Below are 25,533 nucleotides of genomic sequence, written 5' to 3'. Positions count from 1 at the left end.
TAGAAGGAAGTTATAATCCCGGAATTTTCGGAATTTGTAATTTCTTAGGAAGCACTTTTCACGTATTCCCTTTTCACTTTTCACGTGTTTCGCAGGAAATTGAAACTCTCGAGAATTTTTCGAGACTACGAAAGGAACTGCATATCTGATGAAGCAGTTTTAGGTATAACAAAAAAGATCGATGCCAAAAAATTGAAAAAGCAAATCAGTGCGCATATTTCATCGTTGAAAATTCTTTTATAATACATTTTAAGCGGAATAGTCCCCAAAATTTTCGGTACTTAAAAAGAAACTGAAATCCCGGGATTTTCGGGATTTTTAATTTCCTGCGAAACATGTGAAATGTGCTTGTAATTGATTTTTAATTTCTTACGAAGCATATAAAATAGACCCCTATATTCCGGGACTAACATCCCTACTACCAACCCATTGCAACGTCCACAAAACCGCTAAATCTCCTTTCTTGCTTGTGCTGCTCAACAAATGTGCTTTTCGTTGACCTTTTGTTTGCTCATCCCGCACCCGTAAGTAGCTGTAAACCTTCAACTGTTTTCATTCGCATGCAATTAAAACCCGCACACTTGCGTGACAATAATGTGGCGCCTCATTGAATGAAGGTCGCGTTGCATCCCGCTGGGAACACTTGCCGTTGTCCTTTGCAAAAAGAAGTGCAAAATATACTCGTACTGCGAATAATTAAAGTTAGCACTTTAACGAAGTCATTACACACCTTAAACTACTCGCATAAAAAGTTGTGAACATGTCACGTTTTCCATGCCTCCTCCGTTTTGGTGCCATTTATTTGCACATTGAGGTCAGAAATTTTGTGTGTATGGTGTAATTTGCGAAAATTAATTTCAGCACCTCAACTAGCCGAGTAGGTAAACTGTGACAATATGCCACATAAATCATTTTGCATAGCTGCCACGCTTACTAGCGCAGGCTAGCGGCGGTGTCCAGTGGCATAGCCGCAACAAATTTGGAGCAAGCAATTCAATTTGCAATGAAGTCATTACAAAACTATTCGCAACAGCAATAATCCGACGTTGTTGCAACAACGCATTTGCCGACTCGCAATTTGTGGCAGCCGCAAACACTCCATTCAATTGGGCTTTGATGTTTCGGCCATTAAGCTGGAATTGTTTAAATTTATAACCATAAAAAACAACAGACACATCAAATTGTGTGTCTGTTTGTCTGCCTGCCTGCCTGCTTTTCGTGTTTTTATTAGGTTTCTTTAATTTTTGCTTTATTTTTCTTAACATTTTCTAGGTTTGGTCGCACTTAGCAATTTCGTATGTGCCAGCGCAATTTTTCATTTTCATATTAAATTATTTTAAATTTTAATTTTCTAGTCCACACAATTCCCTTTGTCTATGACCACTCCAATCTTATCCATTGTCAACTGCCGCTGGATTTTTTATTACCCCAAAATGACTTTGCGTGTTCGTGTTGTGGTGCACAAACACAAACACACATATACGCTTATATACATATACACATCCACACATACATTTATATACAAAAGGTGCCACCTCCGTCACGTACATACGGGTGGCTAAGTAAGCGCTCGTAATAAATTAATTCATTCGCTTCACCATTTTCACCCCAAACTCCATGACCTGACTCAAATTGGCTAAATGCAATTCTTTTTTTTTCTTGTTCTTCTATTTGTTTTCCTCTCTAACTGTATACATATTTCTTTTTCTCATTTTACAGAGAACACGAAGACTATGGCTTCTGTCAGGTGGGCACTTCAGGCGCCCTACTGGATGACAACACCATGGTGCTGGGCTCACCTGGTCCCTTTACTTGGCGCGGCACTGTGTTCGTTACGGAAATTGGCGGTGAATATCTGGAGCGCGATAAGACAATGTATTACGGTGATCACTTGGAGAATACCTCGCCGGTGGACAAGTACAGTTACTTAGGTGAGTGATGAATTCGAGCAGATAAAAAGGATAAGTCGATTTCATATACATTTTTTTACATTAATAAAAATTAAAAAAATTCCATAATTCGCTTGCAACATTTTCAAAAATCTATGGTTGTTCTCTGGCCAACCGTCTACTGTGCATTTTATAGTAGGTATTTCATTTGCCAATAATGTGCCGCTAATTCTGAGCAGGTTTATTTTATAAATACTGAGCTCTGAAGCTAAAAGTGGCACAACCCACAGAGACATACAATCTCAGTTTCACCTCTGGTATAGATAGTAAGTAAGTCAGTTGATTTTTTGTTTGTCTTGGGACAACTAGCGAGAACTGTATTCAGACAACACTAAGCCCATTGTATTGCACTCGTGTTCCTTTTTTAATTTTCTTTAAATCTATCCGATCTCCGAAGAAATGTGAGTAGACCTTGTGGTGCCAATAAGCCAAGGTCGCTTCTTAACACATCAGTGCCAAAGACCTCAAGCCTGATTCGAGCGAAGGCAGGGCTGACGCACCGAAAGTGGTCCGCCATCTCATCCTCCTTTCCAGATGCTGGGCAGAATGCACTGTATGAGATGTCTAACTTTTCCATGGGTTTCGCCTATATAAAGTAGCCCGTCGTCAGTCCAACCAGCTGCCTACAGTCGCTTCTGCTCAATGACAGGAGGATCTGCGACAGTCGGTCGGACATGACAGGTAAAATCAGTTTTGTCTACAGAGCCTCTCTCAGTCTGCCAAACTCGCTTGTGAGTTGAAGTAACCCGTTTGCTAACCGTGACTTGGATGGCTGCAGATGAGAGTGACAGAACGGGCTCCGAAGCCAATTTCTTTGGCTAGCTAAAGAGTCAGAGATCTCGTTACCCACGATAACCCCTTGTCCAGAGACCCATGTAAGCATCAGGATATTATGTCCACCGACAGAGTTCATCCTGGATTTACAGGACTCTACTACCCTTAAAGTAAGTTGATAGTAAGACCTCTATTCCATCTGCAGAAGCTGTCAAGCGGAAGGAGTGAAGGAAAATCTTTTCCACTACTTATGTGAATGTCCAGGGGTAATTAGGGCACGACTTCGTTCTTCGGTAAGCCTTTCTCACAGCAAATTAATGAGATCCCAGACATCGAGATAAAGAATTTGCTGCTATGCTTGAATCTCACAAAATAGATCTGACTTAGAAGAAGGATCTGACAAGAAAAGAAGCAAAACATCATCACAGAAGGACAGTGATATGAAAACGGTGCTGGTCGCTAATTAGGATTATTTCAGCAAAACTACTCAACCACTTCAACAACAGCAACAACAAGACCTCTATTTGAAAAAAGTTGACCCCTCAACCAGAAGCTTCCGAACCTCTACCGTCAGCCTAAAATAACTAAATACATCAGATACCTCATATTAATATTATTGTCCCTTTGACCGACAACCATATTTTTATCACTATTTTTGATGTCTTCTTTGCCGAAAGAAAGCTGCACCTTGACCTTCGTGCATCAATCCTCAGCCTTCTTCTTCTTGATTGGCGCGATAACCGCTTAAGCGATTCTGGTCGAGTTTAACAAAGCGCGCCAGTCGTTTCTTTCTTGTACTTTCCAGTTGGTAAAGAATCGAATATTTTCAAAGCCGGAGCGTTTGTATCCATTCGGACGACATGACCCAGCAAACGAAAGATCTTTATTCGCTTCGTTATGTCGATGTCGTCGTCAAGTTCATACAGCTCATCGTTCCATCGCCTGCGATATTCGCCGTTGCCAACGTGCAAAGATCCAAAAATCTTGCGCAGAATCTTTCTCTCAAACACTCCAAGAGACGTCTCGTCGGACGTTGTCATCATCCAAGCTTCTGCGCCTTACCATAGGACGGACATGATGAGAGTGTTAGATTTGTTCGTCGAGAGAGGACTTTACTGTTCAGTTGCCTACTTAGTCCAAAGTAACACTTGTTGGCAAAAGAGATTCTACGTTGGATTTCAAGACTGGCATTGTTATCGGTTTATTGCTGGTTCTTAAATAAACCGAGCCTCTTAGAACCTCAAAATCATCACTGTCAACAGTGACGAAAGTGCCGATACGCAGATGCGGCTACTATTTGTTTGATGACAGGAATTACCTACTTCGTTTTATCCTCGTTCACCTCGAGGCCTTTTATCAGGCTTCAATGAATTAATAACTTAATCAAACGAAGTCAGTCTCTATCTTTTGGTACCATTACTTAGGGAGCCAAATTTACCTGTATAATGTAAGATAAATGTCGAGTTCTGCCATATTTACTTTTCCTTCAAGTGCTGGGTATACCGTCGTTGTCATTATCTGATATTGCCACATAAAAGGTGGATGACCTATCCGATCTCATACGCTGACATTACACTCTCGAAATCGGCCGCCGGCAATAACATTGTTGGCTTGTGTTCTTCACTGCAAGGAACCTACAACTTTCCCACAATAAATCACTGGTGATCCTATTTACGATCTGGACGAAGGTGGTCAAACTATAAGTAAATATCACAACCGATGACACAACAATATCGACTGTTAATAGCTCCAAATTACTAGGAATCACCTTTGAAAGTTTGCACTCCCTCTCGGCGCATACAATCCCAATTGTCACTAAAGTCGAAAACCGCAACAATTTGAGGACCAAATCGTTAGCCGGTAGCACTTAGAACAAAGACAGAGAAAAGTTACTGGCGACATTTAATGTAATCGGCCAACCGGTTCTAAACTATGTAGGTTAAGGAGGTCTCCTGATCTTCCCCATTAAACACCTACATAGTAAAGTATCTATGTTTCCAGTTAGGGAACACAATATTATGATCAGAAAGCAGTTTCTGCTGGAGTGCTATTGTAGGAACTGCGTCTACAGTCGTTTTCTGGGGGCTAGGCCACCACCTAGATGCGTCAGGGAGCATTTGCATGACTTGACTGACGCTATCCTTGACTACACTCGCAATAAATGCTATTCATTAGGAGTCCCTTACAACCTTTATGGTCAGACGAGCAGTTTCAGCTGTGTCGTGAGACCCGCGAGGTCCAGGTAAGCTTCTACCTATCCAGAATCGACCTGACAGTGACTTCGCTGCACTTCTCAGGTTTTAGAAAACTGCCGCAATAACAACAACCTGTTATACTATTTCATCGATTGCTTTTGTGCTCGATACAAAATCATCTGTAGCCATAGAAGCAGTTCCATTGGTAAGCTTAACCTTTAAGCTTCTTCAGTTAACGAAGACTCGATTGTCTTCATTCCTAAAAAAATCCTAAATGAACAACTTGTTCTGGCTTTAGAGATGGATCTCTAGAGACCTCTTCTTCTTCTTGATTGGCGCGATAATCACTTGCGTGAATTTGGCCGAGTTTAACAAAGGCCGCCAGTCGTTTCGTTCTCGTGCTAACCGGCGCCAGTTGGACACACTAATTGAAGCCAAGCCCTTCTCCCCTGATCTTTCTAACGCAAAGGAGGCCTTTCCCTTCCTCTGTTACCACCAACTGGTACCTTATCGAATACTTTTATATCCGGAGCATCTGTTACCATTCGGCCACATGATCCAGCATACGTAGCCACTAGAGATCTCTACTATGATCAGTGATTTGGCTCGTTTCGTACCGCTTATGATGGCCTTCGGAGGTCTAACTAGCGTGCAGTTCCCTTATGGAACTGGATACGGTGAATATATCTATAGGGCGACCATTTCGTGAACATAAAAAAATTCGAGGATCGGAAGTTTAGGTTCTTAGCCAGTGGAGAGTTGCGTTCTGTCATATATGAAACTTCTGAAACGTTCTGAAATATACGGAAACTTGAGCTCTGGAGACGAGAAGAAGACTACAACCCAGGTGTGCAAAGGGCCAACACAACACTCGTCAGAAACTGCATTAATTTCTGTATCAATCCACAAATTTTCAATTTAATTTGATATATCAAAGTTCTTTTTGGTTAAACAGCTACTGAAAATATGTACTTTATACTTTTTTCAGTACCTAAAATGTTTATCATTAAACCGTTAACCTAACCCATATTAACTTTTAACTTCAATTCAAAATACTATTCTCTACAGGCATGGCCGTTACCGGTGGTCGTTACTTTGGTGATCATATGTCGTATGCCTCGGGTGCGCCGCGTTCTAACGGACACGGACAAGTTGTGATCTTTAACAAAGCCAATACAAATCCCATACCCGTCAAAATGATACTCGAAGGCGAACAATTTGGTTCTAGTTTTGGCTATGAACTCACCACTGCCGACATTAATGGCGATTCAAAGCCAGATCTTATTGTTGCCGCACCATTCTATTTCAACAAATCCGAAGGCGGTGCAGTGTACATTTACCAAAACGACAAGGACATGTTGCCAGAGAAACCGACACTGAAGCTGACCGGCACGGTGGAAAGCCATTTCGGACTTGCGCTCGCCAACATTGGCGACATCAACAAGGATAACTGCGAGGATCTGGCGGTGGGAGCGCCATATGAAGGTGACGGTGTGGTTTATATATATTTGGGTTCACGTACCGGTCTGGTTAGTAAGCCCGCGCAACGAATACAAGCCGCCGATCTCGGCTTGCTGCCACACCCGTTACTCACCTTTGGTAGTTCGATAAGTGGTGGCACTGATTTGGACGGTAACTCGTATCCGGATATAGTTGTTGGCGCATACAATTCTTCGGCTGTGGTTGCGTTGCTCTCACGACCAATCATTAATATACAAACCACGGCGCGCAGCAATGAGCTGAGGAATATTGATCCCGCTAAATCGGGTTGTCTACATGATGCCTCAACGAATTTAACCTGTTTCACCTTTGAAGCTTGCTGTTCCATCGATCCCTACGAGCCATCTTCTGCGAATAAAGACTTGCGTTTATTGTACACAGTCGAAGCAGAGACCTTCGCGGGCAATAAGAAGTTCTCACGTGTGCTTTTCGATCGCGAGAATAAACGTAGCAATGTGGTGAAGCGTGAAGTGACAGTGCGCACCAATGGACGTATGGCGTGTCAACAAGTGACCGGGTATATCAAGGAGAACACCAAAGATATACAGAGTCCGATAAAGTTCCGCTTGAATTATACGATTGTGGAGCCAAGACTGCCGCGTTCGGGTTTGGAACTATTAAATCCGATTTTGGATCAAACACAGGCGTTTGTTGAGTTCGAAGGGACATTCCAAAAGGATTGCGGCGATGATGATATTTGCGAAAGTAATCTGATATTGAATGCCGAACTAGACTTGAATATGGAGGGTAAGTGCGATAAATGATTGAAAGAGGCGAATGATGAGGAGAATATTTTAATACTTTTGATATTCATTCAGATGATAATTACGCTTTGATATTGGGCGAGAAGGATGAGATGCGTGTCAATGTGAATGTATTGAACAAAGCGGATTCAGCATACGAGACACAGTTGTTTGTGGTGCATCAGAAGAGTGTCTCGTATATTGCAGCTAAAAAAACGGTAAGCCAAATAATTTGACTGACCTATGAACTTTACTATTTTTCGTATTTTTCTCTTCTTCATACATACAAAATCTGCTAGAACTCTGTGATCTGCAATCGCTTCAATGACACTGTGGTCGCCTGTAGCCTGGGCAATCCAATGCGCCGAAATTCAGCTGTTTATGTCTCACTGCGATTCGATCCCAGCGGTTTGGAGGTGAACGAACGCAAGCTAAGCTTTCATGTCTTTGCCAACACAACGTCCCGCCTTATTGGTGACGTGAAACCCGAAACTGAGCTGGAAGTGCGCGTGGTGAAACGGGCTGAACTGAGTCTGCAAGGTTGGGCCAAGCCCGAACAAAGTTTTTACAGTGGCGAGGTGAAAAAAGACAGCAAAGTAATGCAAATGGAGGACGTCGGCTCGCCACTGATGCACACGTACCAGGTAAGGGAATTAGAATTAGGCGGAAGAAATAAAATTAAAAATTATATAAATGAAAATGGGATTAAATTATAGAAAGCGAAATGAAATAAAATGAAGGGAAATAAAAGTAAAATAAATGAAAATAAAAATAAATTAAATAAGAAGATAAGAAATAAAATGAACTGCATATGAAACAAAAAATTAGTAAAGTAGACTAAAATAAAATTAAATTAAATAAAATAAATTAAAATAAAATGAAGTAAAAATAAATGAATTAAAAAAAATTAAATTTAATAATTTAAAATAAACTAATAAAATTGAATTAAGATTAAACTAAAAAAATAAAGAAAATTTAAATAAAACTATTTGAGGTAGCACAAAAAAAAAATTAAATTTGAAATTAAATTAAAATTAAAAATAAAATAAAATAAACGCATCAAAAAAATTAACTGAAATAAAAAAATTGTATAAAATAAAATTCAATTAAATTAAGAATAAAGTAAAAAACATAGAATATTTAAATAAAATAAATTAAAGTAAAATAAACTAAAATAAATGAATTAAACAAATTAAATTCAGAAAGTTCAAATAAAATATAATAATAAAATTAAATTAAAATTAAAGTAAAAAATACAGAACATAAAACTAATTAAAGTAACATTAATAAAATTAAATAAATCCGTTGAAATTAAATTAAAATAAAAAAAAAATTAAACGAATCAAAAAAATTAACTGAAATTAAATAAAATAAAATAAATACGCTCCGCCAGAGCACAATCCCTTGAAAATTTTATCCGGGATGTGTAATCTCCGGCCATAGTCGAGATCGATTAAGCTCAAATAAAATAAAATTAAATAAAAAACAAAATACAAAATACAAAAAAAATTAAACAAAATACATCAAAATTAAATTAAAATTAAAACTTAAAAGGAAAACTAAACGAATCAAAAAAATTAACTGAAATTGAATAAATTAAAATAAAAAACAAAATTAACCTAAATAAAAAAAATTTCAAAATAAAATTCAATTGAATAAGAATAAAGTAAAAAATAGAGAAAATTTAAATAAAGTAAATTAAAGTAGAATGCTCTAAAATATAAAATAATTATTAATATTTTCCTCGTTCACTCCTCTCGGAAGCATAGGGTCTCGACAAGACCCAGTTTTGCGTTGGTTTCGCTAATTCATTTTTGTTTCTGATAGGGTAGGTGATTAGCCTGCCGGTCTTAAAATTAAATACATTTAATTTAATTAAAGTAAAAGAATACAATTAAATAAATTCAAATAAATTAAAGTAAAAAATAAAATAAAAATTTTAAAATTATACTAAATTAAAAAAAAGGAAAAAGTGAAATAAAACAAAATGAAATGAAATTATAAAAATTTTAAAATGAGTTTTATAAAAACTATAAAAATTAAATAAAACTCAATAAATTAAGTTAAGTTAAAATTGAATCCATTAAATTCAATTACAAAATTAACTCAATCGAAATAAAAATTAAAAAATTATGAAATAAAATAAAGTAATTAATGTAAATTAAAAACTAAATAAAACAAATTAAAAGGAGAACAAAATTAAATTAAAAAATTAAAATAATATAAAATAAAATAAAACATAATAAATAAATTAACTCAATTTAAATTAAATATAAAATTAAAAACAGAAATTTGATATAAAAATAAATATGATAGTGTAAAATAATATAAAATAAAAAAAAATAAAAATATAAAAAGAAATAAAAAAATAATAATATTAAATAAAATAAAACATAATTAAAAATATAATCAAACTAAATTAAAATTAAAGTAAAAAATAAAATAAGTATAAGGTACATTTAATTTAATTAAAGTAGAAGAATACAGTCAAATAGTTTCAAATAATAAATAAATAATAAAATAAATAAGAAATACAAAAAGTTAAAAAATTATATGAAATTAAAAAAAAGGAAAAAGTAAAATAAAACAAAGTGAAGTGAAGTTATAAAAATTTCAAAATGGGTTTTGTGAAAATTATAAAAATAAAACAAAACTCAATAAATTAAATTAAGTTAAAATTAAATCAAGGAAAATAAATAAATTAAATTCAATTAAAAAATTAACTCAATCGAAATAAAACAAAATAAAATAAAAAATGTATTTAATATAAATTAAAACCTAAATTAAATAAATTAAATCAAAAAGGAAAAGAATTAGATTTAAAGAAGTAAACTAATATAAAATAAAATAAATCAATTTAAATTAAGTATAAAATTAAAGAAAAAAATTATGAAATAAAAATTTAAAAAAATAAATAAATAAAATAGTATAAAATAATATAAATCATAATAAGTAAAATCAACACGATTAAACTTTTTTTCAGTTAAAATAAAATAAAATAAAATAAAATAAAATAAAATAAAATTACAATAAATTAAATTAAACTTATAACTAAAATAAAAAAAATTATGAAATAAAAAGTAGAGTAAAATAAAATAAAGTAAAATAAATTTAAATTAAATAAAAAAATTTATTTTAATTAAAAACAAAATGGATATTAAAATAAAATAATTTAATAAAAAACGAAAAAGGATTTTGAAATAATTCTTGCAAAGACAAAATAAAAATAAGATTAAGTTAATAAAAAAAGGAAAAGGACAAAGTAAATTAAATAAAGTAAAATAAAATAAAACACCATAAATAAAATTAATACGATTCATTTTTTTTTGCAAATAAAATAAAATTAAAATAAATGTACTTTTAAAATAAAAAATTATGAAATAAAAAAAGAAAAAGTAAATAAAATAGAGTAAAATAAAATAAATTTAAATGAATTAAAAAAATGTAATTAAATTAAATCAGAAACAAAATAAAAATAAGACAAAATAAACTAATCGAAAGGAAAAGAACAAAGCAAACTAAATAAAGTAAAATAAAATAATAAATAAAATCAATATGATTCATCTTTTTTTCAATTAAAATAGAATTAAATTAAATTAAAATAAAAAATCAAGAAATAATAAAACAAAAAATAAATTAAATACAGTAAAATAAAGTAAAAAAAAGTAATTGAAATAAAAAATGTAAGTTACATTAGAAACAAAAAATAAAATAAAACCAGGAAAAGAATTTTGTATTAATTTGTTGCACGAAACAAAGTGAAATAATTTAAAATAATATAATAAATAATAAAAGATAATACAAAATAAAACTAAAATAAATTAAAATTAAAATCATTACTAGAATTAAAATAAAATGTTATAAATTTAATCAGATTAAATTTAAAAAAATGCAACAAACAAATTTAAAAAGAGTCTAAGAAAATACATAAAATAAAATTAGCGAAATGTGAAATAAAATAAAATATTAGTAGAATATAAAAAAAATTTATTAGAAAGTTATTCAATTAATTTCCCCTCTCCCTAGATCTACAACGATGGTCCCTGGAAGGCGCCCAAGGTCGTACTCACCATATATTGGCCGCATCAGTTGACCAGCGAGAAGAGCAAAAAAGACAAATGGCTGCTCTACATCGAAGCCATGCCTATTGTAGAGAATGTCGAAATGAGCGAATGTTTTGTCGCACCCGAACATGTGAATCCGCTCAAGCTCGCCTCAAAAACCAAATCCAACGAGCTATTCGACACACTGCTAATGGCACCAGCACCCTATATGATGCGACCCACCAACAAGACGCAATACATAAGCCGCTACAGCACTTACAATGAAAAAAGTATGTACACAAAGCAAAAAGCCACACAGCGGTCGGGCCTACACGACGATGAGGACGATGATGACAGCCAGGAGCGTTACTTGAATCGCGTACGGCGCAACACATTCGAACGTATCATACGACCTGAACGTTTCATGGACCTCGGCGGCGAACATACAAATCGCAAGCGGGACATTGTGGAGTTGGACTGCAATAAAGCGACGGCGACTTGTATAAAAATTCAATGCGACATCTACAATATGCCCGCCAAGACGGAAGCGTACGTGCATATAAGAGCGCGTCTGTGGAACTCCACGCTAGTTTCAGAGTATCCACGCGCCGATTTGGTGCGCATTATGTCAAGAGCGCAAGTCAAAATCCCGCTCGAGTACTCGGTGGAGCAAACGGAAGCGCACATACTGGTGAGTAGCGGTGCTTTTAACATTTTTTTTTCTAAGTATTTTCTAAGTACCATTTTCGTGCTTTTTTTTTTTGAAGGTGGAGACACGCGCCTATCCCGAATTGCTTGATCAGCAACGCGAGCAACCCACATCCATATGGATCTACATTGTTGCCATCATTTGTGGTCTGATCGTGTTGGCTGTGGTCGTGCTCGTGCTATGGCACATCGGCTTCTTCAAGCGACGACGACCCGACCCAACGCTAAGCGGCAACTTGGTAAAGAAGAGCGAAGAGAAGCCATTCCTCAATGATGCGACGAGTAATGGTCGTGGCTTCTAACAAGAGGGGACTGTCGGGTGGGATCTCGCGCAGCGGGCGCCGCCTAAAGCGCAACGGACTTGCTGTCTAACACAAAGCAGCGAACCTGCAATTATTGCGAACGCCGCCACTGCTGCCAACAACAATAGCATTTACTGCAACAATAACAATAGTGCCATCGACAACAACTACAACTACAACTGCAACACAAATGGCTATGGCAGTGAAAGCTATAAACACACTTGGAGTAGTAGCGGTCACACAGATGCAGCCGTCATCGATTGGGGTTCGCATTGGTAAAAGGCGCGATTGGTTTGCGACGGTATCGTCGCGCGGAAGTCGGAGTTGGTGAAGCTGCAAATTGAGGTGTCGCGCTTACATATAAAATATTTTTTTCTTGGGTGGTAAATGTCTGTGCCATTTTACTTAATGTAGGCATAAAATAAATTGCATTGCAGGACTCTTAAGGGGAGGTTTATAAGTAAATATAAAACTAGTAACTACGTAAAAATGCTGCTTTTCACCGATTGGCAAGTGGACCAGCAGCAGGAAGTGGCAGTAAAATTGGCATTCAATGCGCAACAAAAAAATTGTTTATACTTAGTTGTAAGATTTCAAAAAGGCCTTGTTTGCGTAAGATGTAAATTTGTAGGAATCTGTGAAGGTGATTTGTTTTTGTTGAGACTCGCTTGGTGTGAATAGTTGAAAATTTAAGCAACTCTATTTCTTATTTTTATTTAATTTTTATTTTTATTTTTTGTTTTTTTTTTTTTTTGGCTTGCTTTTTATGTAGGGCACAGTGATTAGATTAGATTTGGGTTGGACAAGGCGGGTTGGACAAGTCCAAGCACTCAGTCAGTAGAGCGTTGTACTACACCCGGATAGATATCAGTAGAAAGAATAGAGATAGGAAAGATAAAAAGTGAATGGTAAAATCGGATAAATTAGTTTGAGGTCACTCTTCCACAAATCTCTTGGATTAATTGATGAATTTTAAGAGATCCGGAAGAGGAAGAGTATGAATTTTGCCCATACTCAGTATATCGCAACCCTATATCCTAAGTCTGATTCTGTAAAATGCAGGACAGCTATAGAGAAAATGCTCCCTCAGTGTCGTCATTCTCAAGACAGGATAGGCATATCGGGCTGTCTACGACCCCCATGGTAGCCATATGCTGACCACAGACGTTTTGCCCTGTGATTACACCCACCCATTACACTCTCAGGTCCTTTCTGCTGAGTTTTAGGAGAAAGGCCGCTGTTTTCCTGTTTGATTCTTTCACAAAGCACTTGGCTCCCCTACACGAGTTCAACCCTGAGCAACGTCCTCTATGGGTAGACCTCATGAAGTCGTCAATCCGTAGTTGAATCGATGCGGAATTGACACTTAGAAAGGGTTTAGAGCCTAATGGCATACTTGCAGACCCTTCATTAGCCAATATATCAGCTAACTGGTTCCCTGTAGTACCACAATGTCCAAGGCACCGAAAGAAGACTAATTTTGTTGTGTTTTACAACACTGTTCAGTTTTGGCTTACATTCACCGACTAATTTCGAAGAGCAGCCAGGGTTAGCAAGGTCTCAGTGCACTTTTTCTCAATTATCCAGTACGCCACATCCAAGATGGAATAGACTTTCGTAAAGAATACCGTGTCCAACTGTTCTGTGGCATAGGAGTACTTAGTGTCTTCATCTAAGTACCATCTAGATCCGCTACTATCACTGGTTTTGGATCCGTCGGTGTAGAAAGTGTGCTGATATCCCATTACTAGGCTCTCTGGGCCTAACCATTGATCCCTATCTGGGATCAAAACATCATACTTCCTACAGAAGCTAACAAAAGGCACCCGATTGTCATCTGGCACTCCGTTTAAATTGAGCCTGTACGCCGCCTTCATCGCTTCCTTCCGAATTTGAAAATCTGGAGGTGGCCAGTTCAGAATGGCATTAAGGGCATCACCAGATGTCGGTCTCACAGCACCTGTGATGTGTGAGCTTGACACACTTCTCTGTAGTCTGTTTAGGGGTTTTACTTTGGAATTAACCATTGTAGTCTTCACTCGCACACAGTGCACTCGCGATAATATGAAGAAAAGATTACTTGAAAAGATTGATTGAAACTGCTTCGCTACTTCCCAGTTTTCATTTTTGCTCTCACCGCTACTCTGAACTTGAACAGATGAGTAGTGGAGCAGTTAGCGCAAAATGCGCGATCATTTGTTAAATACAAACATTTGTACATAAAAAGTTAGAAGGTTTAGGTGTTCAAAATTAGTCGGAAGATGCCTAACTTCCCTCTCGATTGCATTGGAATACTTCGATATTAGGCTCATTTGGGTTACCGGTCATAGCGGGGTAGAGGAAAACTGCTGGGCCGATGAGTTGGCAAGACGGGGAACCCTTGGCTTCCTTCAATACTGGTCTTCATCGCAATATGAGAGGAATGGAGTTGCCTTAAGAACCTGTCGTCTGCTACTGGAAAGATGGGCCTTGCGTCAACTCAGCGAGCGCTGGGCTAGTGCGCAAACGTACAAAGTCGCGAGGTTCTTCTGGACGCGGGTAGATCGGGGGCGTTCGAGAGAAGACTTCTAAGTCTAACAAAGCCACAGCTATCGAATTTGGTAGGTATCCTCACCGTACACTGTCAGTTAGGTGTCCATGCGCTGAGGCTTGGCATTGCATTAAGCCCTTTCTGCACAAGCTGTCTGGACGAGGACGAGGTGGAATCATCTCAGCACCTTCTTCTCAGCTGCCCTACTCTCATCGGGCCAAGGTTTAAACATCTGGGCTCTCACTTTTTCGCTACACCAGCAGACATTGCGGACTTAAATATCACTAATGTGGTGAAATTCGTCAGCAGCTTGAAGCGGTTAACACAAACGTAAATCGCCACTAGTTGGTCGTTATTTTTTTATTTTATTTTTTTTTTTTATACATTTCGTTGATTGATATTATTTTATTATTTTTATTTTTTACTTTGTTCCATTATTTAGTATCACTAGAGTTTTATTTGTTGATTATGGAGAATTCTAAAAATATTTATGAATTTTTTATTAATTTCTCAAACGATTTATTGGGAAATAAATTAATGAGAATTTTTTTATATAATTTTTTTTTTTTGCTTTATTTTACTTTTTATAGTTTTTTTTTATATTTTTTTCTTAATATTGTAATATTTGTTTGTTTGTTTATTTCGTTCAATTTTTTACTATTATTTGACTTAAATTAGTTGTTTTTTGAGAGTTGGGAAAAATATGTATTTTCTCAATTTATATATGTTTTTTTTATTTTTAATTTTTTTGTTTTATTATTTTTTCTTAATTTATTTTTTTTTTTAATTTTTATTATTATTTTTTAAACTATTTTTTTTTTTTATAATTTATTTTTTGTAATGTATTTCTTTTATATTTTTAGTTTATTTTTTTCCTATATTGTCTTTTTTATTTTTGTTTATATTTTCTTCATTTATTTATTATTTTATATTTACTTTTTATTTTATAATTTTTTCTTTGTAAATTATTTCTTTTTTATTATATTTTATATTTTTTTTGATTTTTTTTTTTGGTTTGTGTAATTTTTTTGAATTTTTATTTTATTTTTTTTTTTTTGCTTTGTTCTGCCTTCACTAGTTTCAACCTTAAGTTTTCTCAAATGTTAATACAATCGGTAACAAAAAACTTCAGTAGAGTCTCACGAAGCAAATTTTCTTAATTTAGTTTAGCGTTAACTATAGATGAACAAACTGCCAATCTACAAATTTATTTTCACTAGTATTTGTTGTAAATTGCCTGAGTGAATTACTTTAGTTTAAGAGCTCATAACCGTTCCCGAAAGCAACAATTGCCTTGTAATGCTATTAAAAACGAAACACTGCCGAAAAGTAGGCAACGGTCAGAAGTGGTTCCACGCAACAAAATAACTGCACATATTATTTATTGCACTCGCACGCATAGACGATGCCATCCTTGACGCTAAGGTTTTCACAGCATTGCAGGGCAGTTGTTGTTTTAGAAGTGCATAAAAGTTGATGTAGCGAATTGAATATAGAATTTCAGTAAGTTAGGCAACGATTTGTAGGTTAGGTTTAAGCCCCTGCACAGTGAAAACACATCGTTTCGAATTTTAAATATATACACACACACAAATACATGCATACGTATTTATAAAATACATCTAGATAACGATGACGCTTCATATAAAGTAGGTGGGCCGTGAAAATATTTACTTTGTGCAGTGAAATAAAATTAAGAATTAAATTAAAAGCATACAAATTTGCTTAATTAACAAATTTATGTGTGAAATAGGCATAGAATAAAAGGATAAATTGTAGAAAAACGACTAAATAAAACATTCAAAAAAAAAAAAGGAAAAGAAGAAGAAAAGTAACAAAATATTCAACAAATTGTAAATACAGAAGAGTGTGAAACATTTGTAAATTTATAAAACATTTATATTTAGCATTAATTGCCCCAGCGACCCTGTATATTTTAAGCAATTGGAAAACCGAGCTCGAACTTCTTTCTTTTTTTATAGCGAAGCAGTGAAGAATTATTGTATGTACATGAATTAAGCAAAATGTATGTATGTAGTTACCCCTTATGTATGTATATATATGAAAATATATGAGTAATAAGTGAAAATCACTGTAAGCCGTGCGCGCAGATTTTTTTCTATTTTGTGTTTAAGTTCATATAAATATTTTTAACTATTATTATAAATCTATTTAAGATACACCTAATTTATTTTGTATTAGTTACTATTTTGTGTAATACATTTTTTAATGCAAATTTTTCAACAACTGCGATTGAAATTGTGACCAGAGTTGTGAAATGTGTTTGTCTAAAAAAATATATATATTTGTAAATATGTCTAAAAATGTAATTTCTTTAATGGAGATTGGGTATGGTTTTTTTTTTGATTTTTATTTTTTTTTTTTTCAATTTTTTTTTTTTAATTTTTTTTTGCAGAAGTACGCGCTTGTCGATACCCGCGGTTTGCGGGTTTTTGGTATTCGTAGAGGTTAGTTTCTACAGAAATTTTGAAATATGTTTTCTATTTCAAAGCCAAGTAAATACTTATAAAGTGGTGGCAAAAACAAAATTTGGCAATATTTTGGAAATAAAATTAATTTTTGTCATGAGCTGTACCTTAACGCGTCTTTGTAGTAAATAAATTTCGTGTAATAAGTCTGCGTCCTTTGCGAATCTAAGCAAGCCGTGAAACTTAAGCCGCAAGAGACATTCCAACTTCTCATATTGTCGAGCATTTCATTCGGATTCTAGCTAACGCAGGGCAACAACATAGAACATTTCTCAAATTATTTGTTGGTAAATAAAGTAATGTCAATGTTTTTGTTTAATTTTTTTATTTTATATTTTTCTTTTTTTGTTTTTTTTTTTTAATATGGATAAGTTCGTGCGGTTTTACAACAGATGGCGTAACTTGATTATTATTCCATCGATCCACATTTCCAAACATTCATTGGAGAGCTACTGTCGTAAGGCACAAACGTCAGTATAAGTTTTTTATTTGAAGCGTAAACAACAATATTTTTACCACACTTGAAAATGTCGAATTTCGTGCCAAATAATGTGTTTTTGCGGGGAATTCTTCTTCATTATTTTAATATGAAGAAAAAAGCAGCCGAAAGTCATCGTATCTTGGTGGAAGTTTATGGTGAGCATGCTCTAGCTGAGCGAACGTGCCAGAAGTGGTTTGCACGCTTTAAAAGTGGTGATTTTGGCCGCGCCGCCAAAGTTCATGGATACCGAATTGGAGGAATTGCTCGATCAAGATCCGGCTCAAACGCAAGAAGAGGTTGCAAAAACTTTGGGAGTTGATCAATCAACCATTTCCAAACGTTTAAAAGCCATGGGAATGATCCGAAATTCAAATTTCGAAAAAAAACCGCACGAACTTATTCATAGATTTATTAATTAGATTTTTTTTTAAGTTTATTTTGTTTTAATATTTTTTATTTGTTTATATTTTATTTTATTTTATTTAAGTTTTTTATTGCAATTTACTTTCTTTAAATTTATTTTACTTTAATTTTATTTTATTTTACTTTTTTCAATTTTTTTATCTATTTTATTTTTCTTTTTCTAATTGATGGCAAAGTAAATATAAAATGAGTGAAAAAACAAAATTTGGCAATATTATGAAAATAAAATTAATTTTTCTGCTTGGTAATAATTTAAGGCACTTTTCTGGTTTAGAGACGTGAAAATTTAAGTCGTTCAAAATTGAAGAAAAAAATCGGCATCAATTGAAGATAATTTTTATTCATTAGATCAATTCTTTATTTACAAAAAAAAATATTTTTTGCAATGACAATAATAAAAAAAAATTGCTTTCCCTGACGTAACACATGTCACTGCCGTAATTGATTGGGCTGCTCAGGTACGTCTGAAAAAAAAGTTCGGTCGATTATTCATCAGGAGATATGTCGCTATGGTGGGTAGCAGATTTACAAACAAAAAATTGTTTTTCTTGATATTTCATCTGTTTATTGAAAAAACAAAAAAAAAAAAGGATTTTTTTCACGTTCTCGCTCTTAAAAAAAAATTTAAAAATTGATTATAAAATTATAATTCCACAAGTCTGCTCAATAACTTATTAAAAATTCAAATCAATCGGTTAAGCACTTCTGAAAAATTACCAACGCTAATTCGGGAAAATTAGTTTCGAGAAAAACACGGTTAACGCGCTTATACCTGGGCGTCGTACTTCAAACAGGTCTAGTCTTAAAGAATTGTAACGTCTAAATTACAATGAATTTCAAAACAAAAATTTGCAAGTAAATATATTTTTGAAAGTATGAACTATCATAACATGAAAAAAAACGATGTTTTCGAAATTCTGGACCAGAAAAGTGCTTTAAGTGCGATCAACTACCAAAATCTTTACCCAAATTTTGTACTTTCACTACCATTAGAAGGTGCGTAGGTTCGAATCTCCGTGCATGTAACAACAACATCATAGTAAACGTTTTTTTATAACAGCGGACACTCCTCGGCAGGCAATGGCAAATCTTCGAGTGTATTTCTGCCAGGGTTCCTCATAAAAAAAACCATTTCCTATTCGAAGTCGGCTTAAAAGTAGCTCCATCCATGGAACAACATCAAGACGCACGCCGTCCTCCTAATTGACGCTTACACCCGTTTTGGGTGTTTGGCTATATATATGTATATATATATATTTATTAGGGCGGTTCGATTTAAAAATCGCACATTGCTCTGTGAAAATCGTATTCTAGGGATTAAAATAAGAAACTTTGCCGAAGGAACCATACCTCTAAAACGAATTCTGATATCCCCCAATTTGGGTCATGCTTCAAAAAAAATTAAAAAAAAAAAAATATATATATATATATCTATAAAAGTTATCGCGGTTTGTGTGGAGTCCGTTTCTCCAGAAGTCCCTTGCGGTGATCATCACAAGTCCTTTGAGATTCAACTAAAATCAATTGGGCAAGAGAAACTAGTTTTATAATAGATAATCTTGTGCCTGATCGATTTATTTTTTTTTTTCAAAATTAACAATATGGCGGCCACAGGAAATACGAGGCTTGTTTTTAAAGTAAGTATCGTTTTGACATAAAAAAGAACAGGTAAATTTTTTCCAACAATAATTTATTGACTTGAAAGACCATACTTTACTCTACTTTTCTACATAATTCCCATTACTATTGAGGCATTGATCGTATCTTGGGACCAGCTTTTGTATGCCATCGTCAAAGAAGATTCCGCCTGATTAGACAACCACTGCTTCACAGTCGTTTTCACTTTGTCTTTCATCGGTAATGACTGAAGGTCTCCCACTGTTGTTCTTCATCATGAATTTTTGTGTGGCCATCTTTAAAGGCCCTAACCCATTTCCGCACCATTCCATAACTCATAATGTTTTCACCATACACTTCACTGATTTGCTGATGAATGCCAACTGATTTGAAGCCTTGAGCACAGAGAAACCGTATTCCAGCACGCACTTCACAGTCGGTGGGATTCTCAATAGGTGGAGGCATTTTAAAATCACGCAAACAGACGTAGATGGTTTCGTAATGGCGTCTGTAGCTTCCCAACAGATGTGACTACACGACGCGCATGCGCTAAACAGCGACCGCAGCGCTGCACAGTGGTCCGGCGGCCGGACAAAATTCAATTTTTCAACATTTTTGAAATAAAAATATGATAATGCAGATGTTTTTTTAAATATTCAAGGTAGATTTCCTGAAAATATTACTTAATTTAAAAAATTTTTCATTGTAGTTTTTTGACTTTAATCATGAAATTGTATGCAAATCGTACTTCATACAAGAGTTCCATTTTCATGTCTGCAAATAAATATTACCATTTGATTGTGAACCAAATATTGAAAAAAAAAGATAATTGAATATATTAACGGAAACAGTAATAATTCTCTTAAGTTGTGATACAAAATCCAATTTTTTTTTTTGAAATTTCAAAATTTTTCGAAATTTTTTTTTTTTAAAGATCATTTTTTCGAGTGGTCCACACCGGTCCACTTGAACTCAACATGAGTGATGTAGCCACATATTTCAGCTATGATCTCAAACTGAAACCTGTTGCGCAAAGTTGCGCAAATGAAAAATAATGTAGCTTTTGTGCATTTACCCACAGGCAAAACGTTACATATGGCTTATACAATTTTGTGTAAAAGACAGAAAAAGACATCACAGACCCCATCAGCATTAAGAGACAACTAAAAAAACAATGACAGATTTATTAAATGCTTTGCTTTGTTCATCAGATGTAGTTATAATTACAAAAACTAAGGTTCCGAAAAACAAGCCAAATCCATTTTCAAAAATTTGAAAAATGATCCAGCCTCAGAAAACAGCTCATCCGAAACCGAGTATTCTGAATCATAAAAAAAAAATTAAAAATGAAAAACAAAAAAACAACTAAATATCCAAAAAAAATTTAAAAACTAAAACAAAAAAAAAATTTTAAATTAAAAATAAGAATAAAAACAAAATTAAAAATTAAAAAAAAAAATTTAAAAATTAAAAAAAAAAAATAAAAAATAAAAAAATCTAAAACAAAAAAAAAAAAAATGAGGAGAGAATAACCTTACCGTAAACCTCCACGTGGTACTCTCTGGGGTCGTGAAAAATGTAAAAATGAACTCACCAGCTAATTACGGAAGTAACAATGTATTTATAGTATTCAATGAATTTAAAATTTGCTAAAACTAAGGTCAGGTTCGTCATCACTGATCCTTAAAACCCCTAAATATATGTTTTCAGCTTAATTAAATGAGTTTTTGAATTTTGTCCGCCAACGCCTTCTGGTCGGACCACTGTGCGCTGTGGCGGCGTAATTTAAAAACGATACTTACTTCAAAAACACGCCTCGTATTTTTGAGATTTTCAAAAAAAAACCGACAGTTGATTGTTTAAAAAATTTTTTTGTATAAAATCCTTCTATCAGACACAAGTTTTTTTATATTTTTCTAAAGCTGTATAAATTTTATTAAAATCTGCCAAACGGTTTTTAAGTTACAATGATCACCAGTTCAAAAAACATAGTTTTGAGAAAAACGCATTTAAAGTTCTGCTAGCGAACCGGAGCGCCGGAGCGCCATTTGTTAATTGTTGAATAACTCAAAACGTATTTGTCGGATTCACTTCAACTTTTCACACAATATTTTAAAGATATTAAACTTTAAGAAAACTCAAAAAAATCCATTTTTTTCAAAAATCAAATTTTTTTTTTTTTTGAAAATTCTGACTACCCCTAACCCTTTAAGTTACAACTTCTCACGTCGAAGCGGTGTGCGGCCATGCTCACTGTACCTCTTTTTAAATCAAAATTCTCCTACACACGCATGTAAGTACATAAAAACATTTCATTCCACTCACTGGTAAATTCTAAGTACTTAAAGTTCAAAGTATGATAGAAAAAAATATCCCTTCAGCCTTCAATTACAAAAAAAAAGCAAGCACAGACGTGTTGGACTATGGTTTTGTTCACACGCCGTACCCATCAGCCAATTAGACTATTTTTACTATATTTATGCTGTGAACCCGATCGCCTTAAAGCGTAAGAAATTTTTCCATATCGCACCGAGCGCCCAGCAAAAGGTAGAAGGCACAAAATGAAATCGTTTTTTTTCTCTTCAGCGCTTTGGATGTCTTTGTTTCAATGTGTGACCTCCAAGGAAGTTTACTATCGAGGATTACTCCAAAATGTTAGATTTCTTTGGATAGCTGGATTGTAACTCCTTTTAGCTTAGGCAGAATGAGTCCACTAAGCTTCCTCCTTCTGGTAAAGAGGACAATACCAATTTTGGTGTGGTTTGCCGATAACCCATTAGCACAGCACCAAGTGTCAATCATATTGTTGTTGTAGCAGTATAAACATTCCCCGGATAACGTAGAACGCACGATAGTCGGAGCTCCGCTCCGGCAACGTAGAACCCACGATAGTCGGAACCCAGTCTCTTCAGTCGATCCAGCAGGCATACAAATTTTACCTATCTTATATGCTTAGGTGCTTACACGCTTTACTGAACGTTTCACCGAGCTCCTACTCCTATTTGTAGTGTGCGTCGTGATGGTGTTCCACAAATGGAGGCGCTTATAATTTTGTGCCGCCTCCGAATAGACCACCTTTTCATGACTGAAATACACTCGGATATTTACCATTGCCTGCCGAGGGGCGTTCAATAATAGCAAAAACCTTTCCTAATATTTATTTGATGTTTCATGTCCGCGGTTTCAGAATGATAGTCACGCACCATCCCATTCGGCTTCGGCGGCCGCGCACCTACATACGTTACACGAATCATTCTATAGCCGGTATATGCGATTAAGGGGCTTTAGTGCTACTTGAGGAGTGCCAGACTGGCCCTTCAACCATTTCACCTAAGGCGTTCCGCAAATCCCTGTACAGATGTTATCACATAATTTATGAAACAGTTAGAAGTTGCAGTTGTTGTAACGGCATGGTATTTTTATTAGTAAACTTTCCAAGTGCAAATCCGCGATGTTAACATCATTAAACATCCTGTTGTTGTTGTATCAGCATAAACATTCCCCATACTTACATACGGTGAATGCTGCTGGAGTGACAGTCCTTGGCCGGATATAAATCCGGGCCGTTTCGGTTACATAGAACCGACTGTCGTGGAAACGCAGTCCTCTCTATTAAACATCCTCTCTGGTTTTGGCGAACATTGCTGAAGTCAGAGAACGGAAATTCTTATGAATTTACGCTCTCTGCTAAAGTGAGTGACAGCCATGAAAGAGCATAATTTTTGTCTCATAACTAAAATCTCATTTAATTATGAAATACATTACTGTCTCAGCTACTTAAACCTTCAAAAATTTTAATTACATATCGCAAGTTGTAAAAAAAATCGCAAGTCAGCATTTACCGAGTTAATAATGCAAATTTGGTAAAATTCGATTTTTTTTTATTTACTCATATCTTTTCTTCTGTGTGTACGGTACGCGTACCTTATTTTTAGTTTATGCAAAATGACGGCAAAATTTACACAAAAAAAAAAAACGGGGGGAAAAATTGTATAGTACAATCAAAATATACGGGTTTTGCTAATATTTTAACGTCTCATTTCATATTTTACATAACTAAGTTCAAGCATTAAGATTATAAACTGTTTATAGAGTTGTTTTGGGTTACGTTCACCAGGTATCTTAAGTGGTGTCACTGATTAATTGTTTTTCTGCTAAACTGCTTTCTTCTAATTTGTTGCAGTTCGTTGAATTTTCTATTATCCATTGCCGCAGAGTGACACACTTTCAATCCTGACCGCAACTCTTTTACTATTACGCATGCCTCCATGCTTGTGTTTTGTTTTTGTTGTGGTTGTAATACGGTTTATCTTGTTTTCGTTTGCTTCTTATTAGTATAAGCTATCAGCATTGGATGAACGTGGCTTCTTCAGTTTCTCTAAATTCTTAATGACTATGTCATGCAAAGATGAATAACGATTTCGCACTTCACATACAACCAGCCATAAGCTCAAGTACTCTTTCTCATCTAACTCCACCACAGCACGTCGATAATCTTCAATATGTGGATATTTGGCCACTTTCGACACGACTTTGGCACGCGACAGAAAATAGCGCGAAATCTGATCGAAGAAAGCAGCAGCTTCCGATTCCACTGCTTGTATTTCGGCAAGCGTATCTTCCTGTACGGACACACCAAAGTTGTTGCCGTCCTCGATTTTTGGTATTAAAAATGAGATCCACATTTTTAATAAGTTGGCTGTGGAAAATTAATTACAAAATATTTTCATTAGTTTCATCTAAACGGTATTCATTGCCGTTGGCATTACTTACAATCTTCTACAAGCTTGCGTATGATGGGTTTCACGATTTTGATCATCTCGCAGAGTGGTTCATTACAAGGTACCGAACCGGTAGGCAAGCACATAACTTTGGTGCCAGGCACAAAGTGATCGATACGTGGTCGCTTTGCCGCCGGCTGGTCCGCGTCACCACCGTCGCCAGCCGAGTCGGCGTGGTTGTTTACTAAAACAGGATCTGGCGTTGGAATGTTAAGGTCTTGATGCACCTCATCGAAGTTGCGCTCACTGAACATAGGCGTGGCGAGAAGTTCATTTAATTCGACAATTTTCTCTGGAAAGCCCTGAATAATAAGCTGTTCGGCTTTCTTGATTAGCGAGTCTTTGTAATCCTGAACTTGCTGCAAAATGAAACGTGTAAGAATATGTTATAAGAATGCCTGTACTATACAAAAGAAGTGTGCCTACCTTGGTTGTGGTGTCGGCTGGCATTTTCGCTGGTTTTTAAATTATTTACTTGCTATATTAATTTAGTTTAAACGGTCCTCGTGGAAGTTTCTACAATTGGTATTAGATTAGCCAGTCGAAAGGTGCAAAAGATGCTTCTAAATTGTTGTAGCGAAACAAAGCACGTTGCTGAACGGTACAGGCTGACTCATGTGCCCACGACAACAGGGGTTGTTAATATGAAAATCAGTTCTTTTGGAAATTGTAACATTGCTATTGTGCAGTTTTTGTTGCTGGTGCCTGATGTAGCAAAAAATTAGGACATCGGTAGTCATCGCCAGTTGCATATGTATGTGTGTACGTGTAAATGCCAAGAGGTTGTTATAGTTAAAAATTTGTTCGCGCTATTTCATTCCGTGTAACGTTTGTATTGTAAACGCGTAAATTTTTGAATGCTCGAATTTAGCACAACTTGAAGTAAAAATAGGAGAAAATTTGTTATAAATGTAAAGGCGGTATTGCGCCTGATTTTAGTTATACAGCGAATATAATATAAAAATATAAAGTGAAACAAGTCAATATTTAGTTATCAG

At 35.0% G+C, this 25,533-nt stretch overlaps 2 protein-coding genes across 2 annotated transcripts in view; one reads left to right on the top strand and one right to left on the bottom strand.

Moving 5' to 3' along the window:
• Positions 1-12,538, top strand: part of LOC129237157 (integrin alpha-PS1) — a 141,318-nt gene extending 128,780 nt beyond the window's left edge. The window contains 6 exon segments of the mRNA XM_054871658.1: positions 1,720-1,931; positions 5,987-7,165; positions 7,237-7,379; positions 7,461-7,805; positions 11,188-11,895; positions 11,972-12,538. Of these exon segments, the coding sequence (XP_054727633.1) occupies positions 1,720-1,931; positions 5,987-7,165; positions 7,237-7,379; positions 7,461-7,805; positions 11,188-11,895; positions 11,972-12,493 (3,109 nt within the window). The 3' untranslated portion in view covers positions 12,494-12,538.
• An 11,075-nt stretch (positions 12,539-23,613) lies between these two features.
• Positions 23,614-25,156, bottom strand: LOC129239186 (proteasome activator complex subunit 3). Its single transcript, XM_054874522.1, has 3 exons — positions 24,962-25,156; positions 24,528-24,894; positions 23,614-24,453 (listed from the first exon to the last, which is right to left on the bottom strand). Exons 1-3 carry the CDS (start codon positions 24,983-24,985, stop codon positions 24,086-24,088), a joined length of 759 nt encoding a protein of 252 aa, XP_054730497.1. The 5' UTR covers positions 24,986-25,156; the 3' UTR covers positions 23,614-24,085.
• Between the last annotated feature and the right edge of the window lie 377 nt (positions 25,157-25,533).

Source organism: Anastrepha obliqua, chromosome 2 (genome assembly GCF_027943255.1).
Source record: "Anastrepha obliqua isolate idAnaObli1 chromosome 2, idAnaObli1_1.0, whole genome shotgun sequence".
NCBI lineage: Eukaryota > Metazoa > Arthropoda > Insecta > Diptera > Tephritidae > Anastrepha > Anastrepha obliqua.
Note: the sequence above shows the minus strand (reverse complement) of the source record. Positions and strands in the feature narration are given on the sequence as shown.

Excerpts from the sequence above, each read along its gene's own strand:
- LOC129239186 (XM_054874522.1), bottom strand. The coding sequence starts at position 24,985 with ATGCCAGCCGACACCACAACCAAG. Across the intron at positions 24,895-24,961 it reads CAGCCGACACCACAACCAAG|CAAGTTCAGGATTACAAAGA; the intron begins GTAGGCACACTT and ends TTCATTTTGCAG. Across the intron at positions 24,454-24,527 it reads ACGCAAGCTTGTAGAAGATT|CCAACTTATTAAAAATGTGG; the intron begins GTAAGTAATGCC and ends AATTTTCCACAG.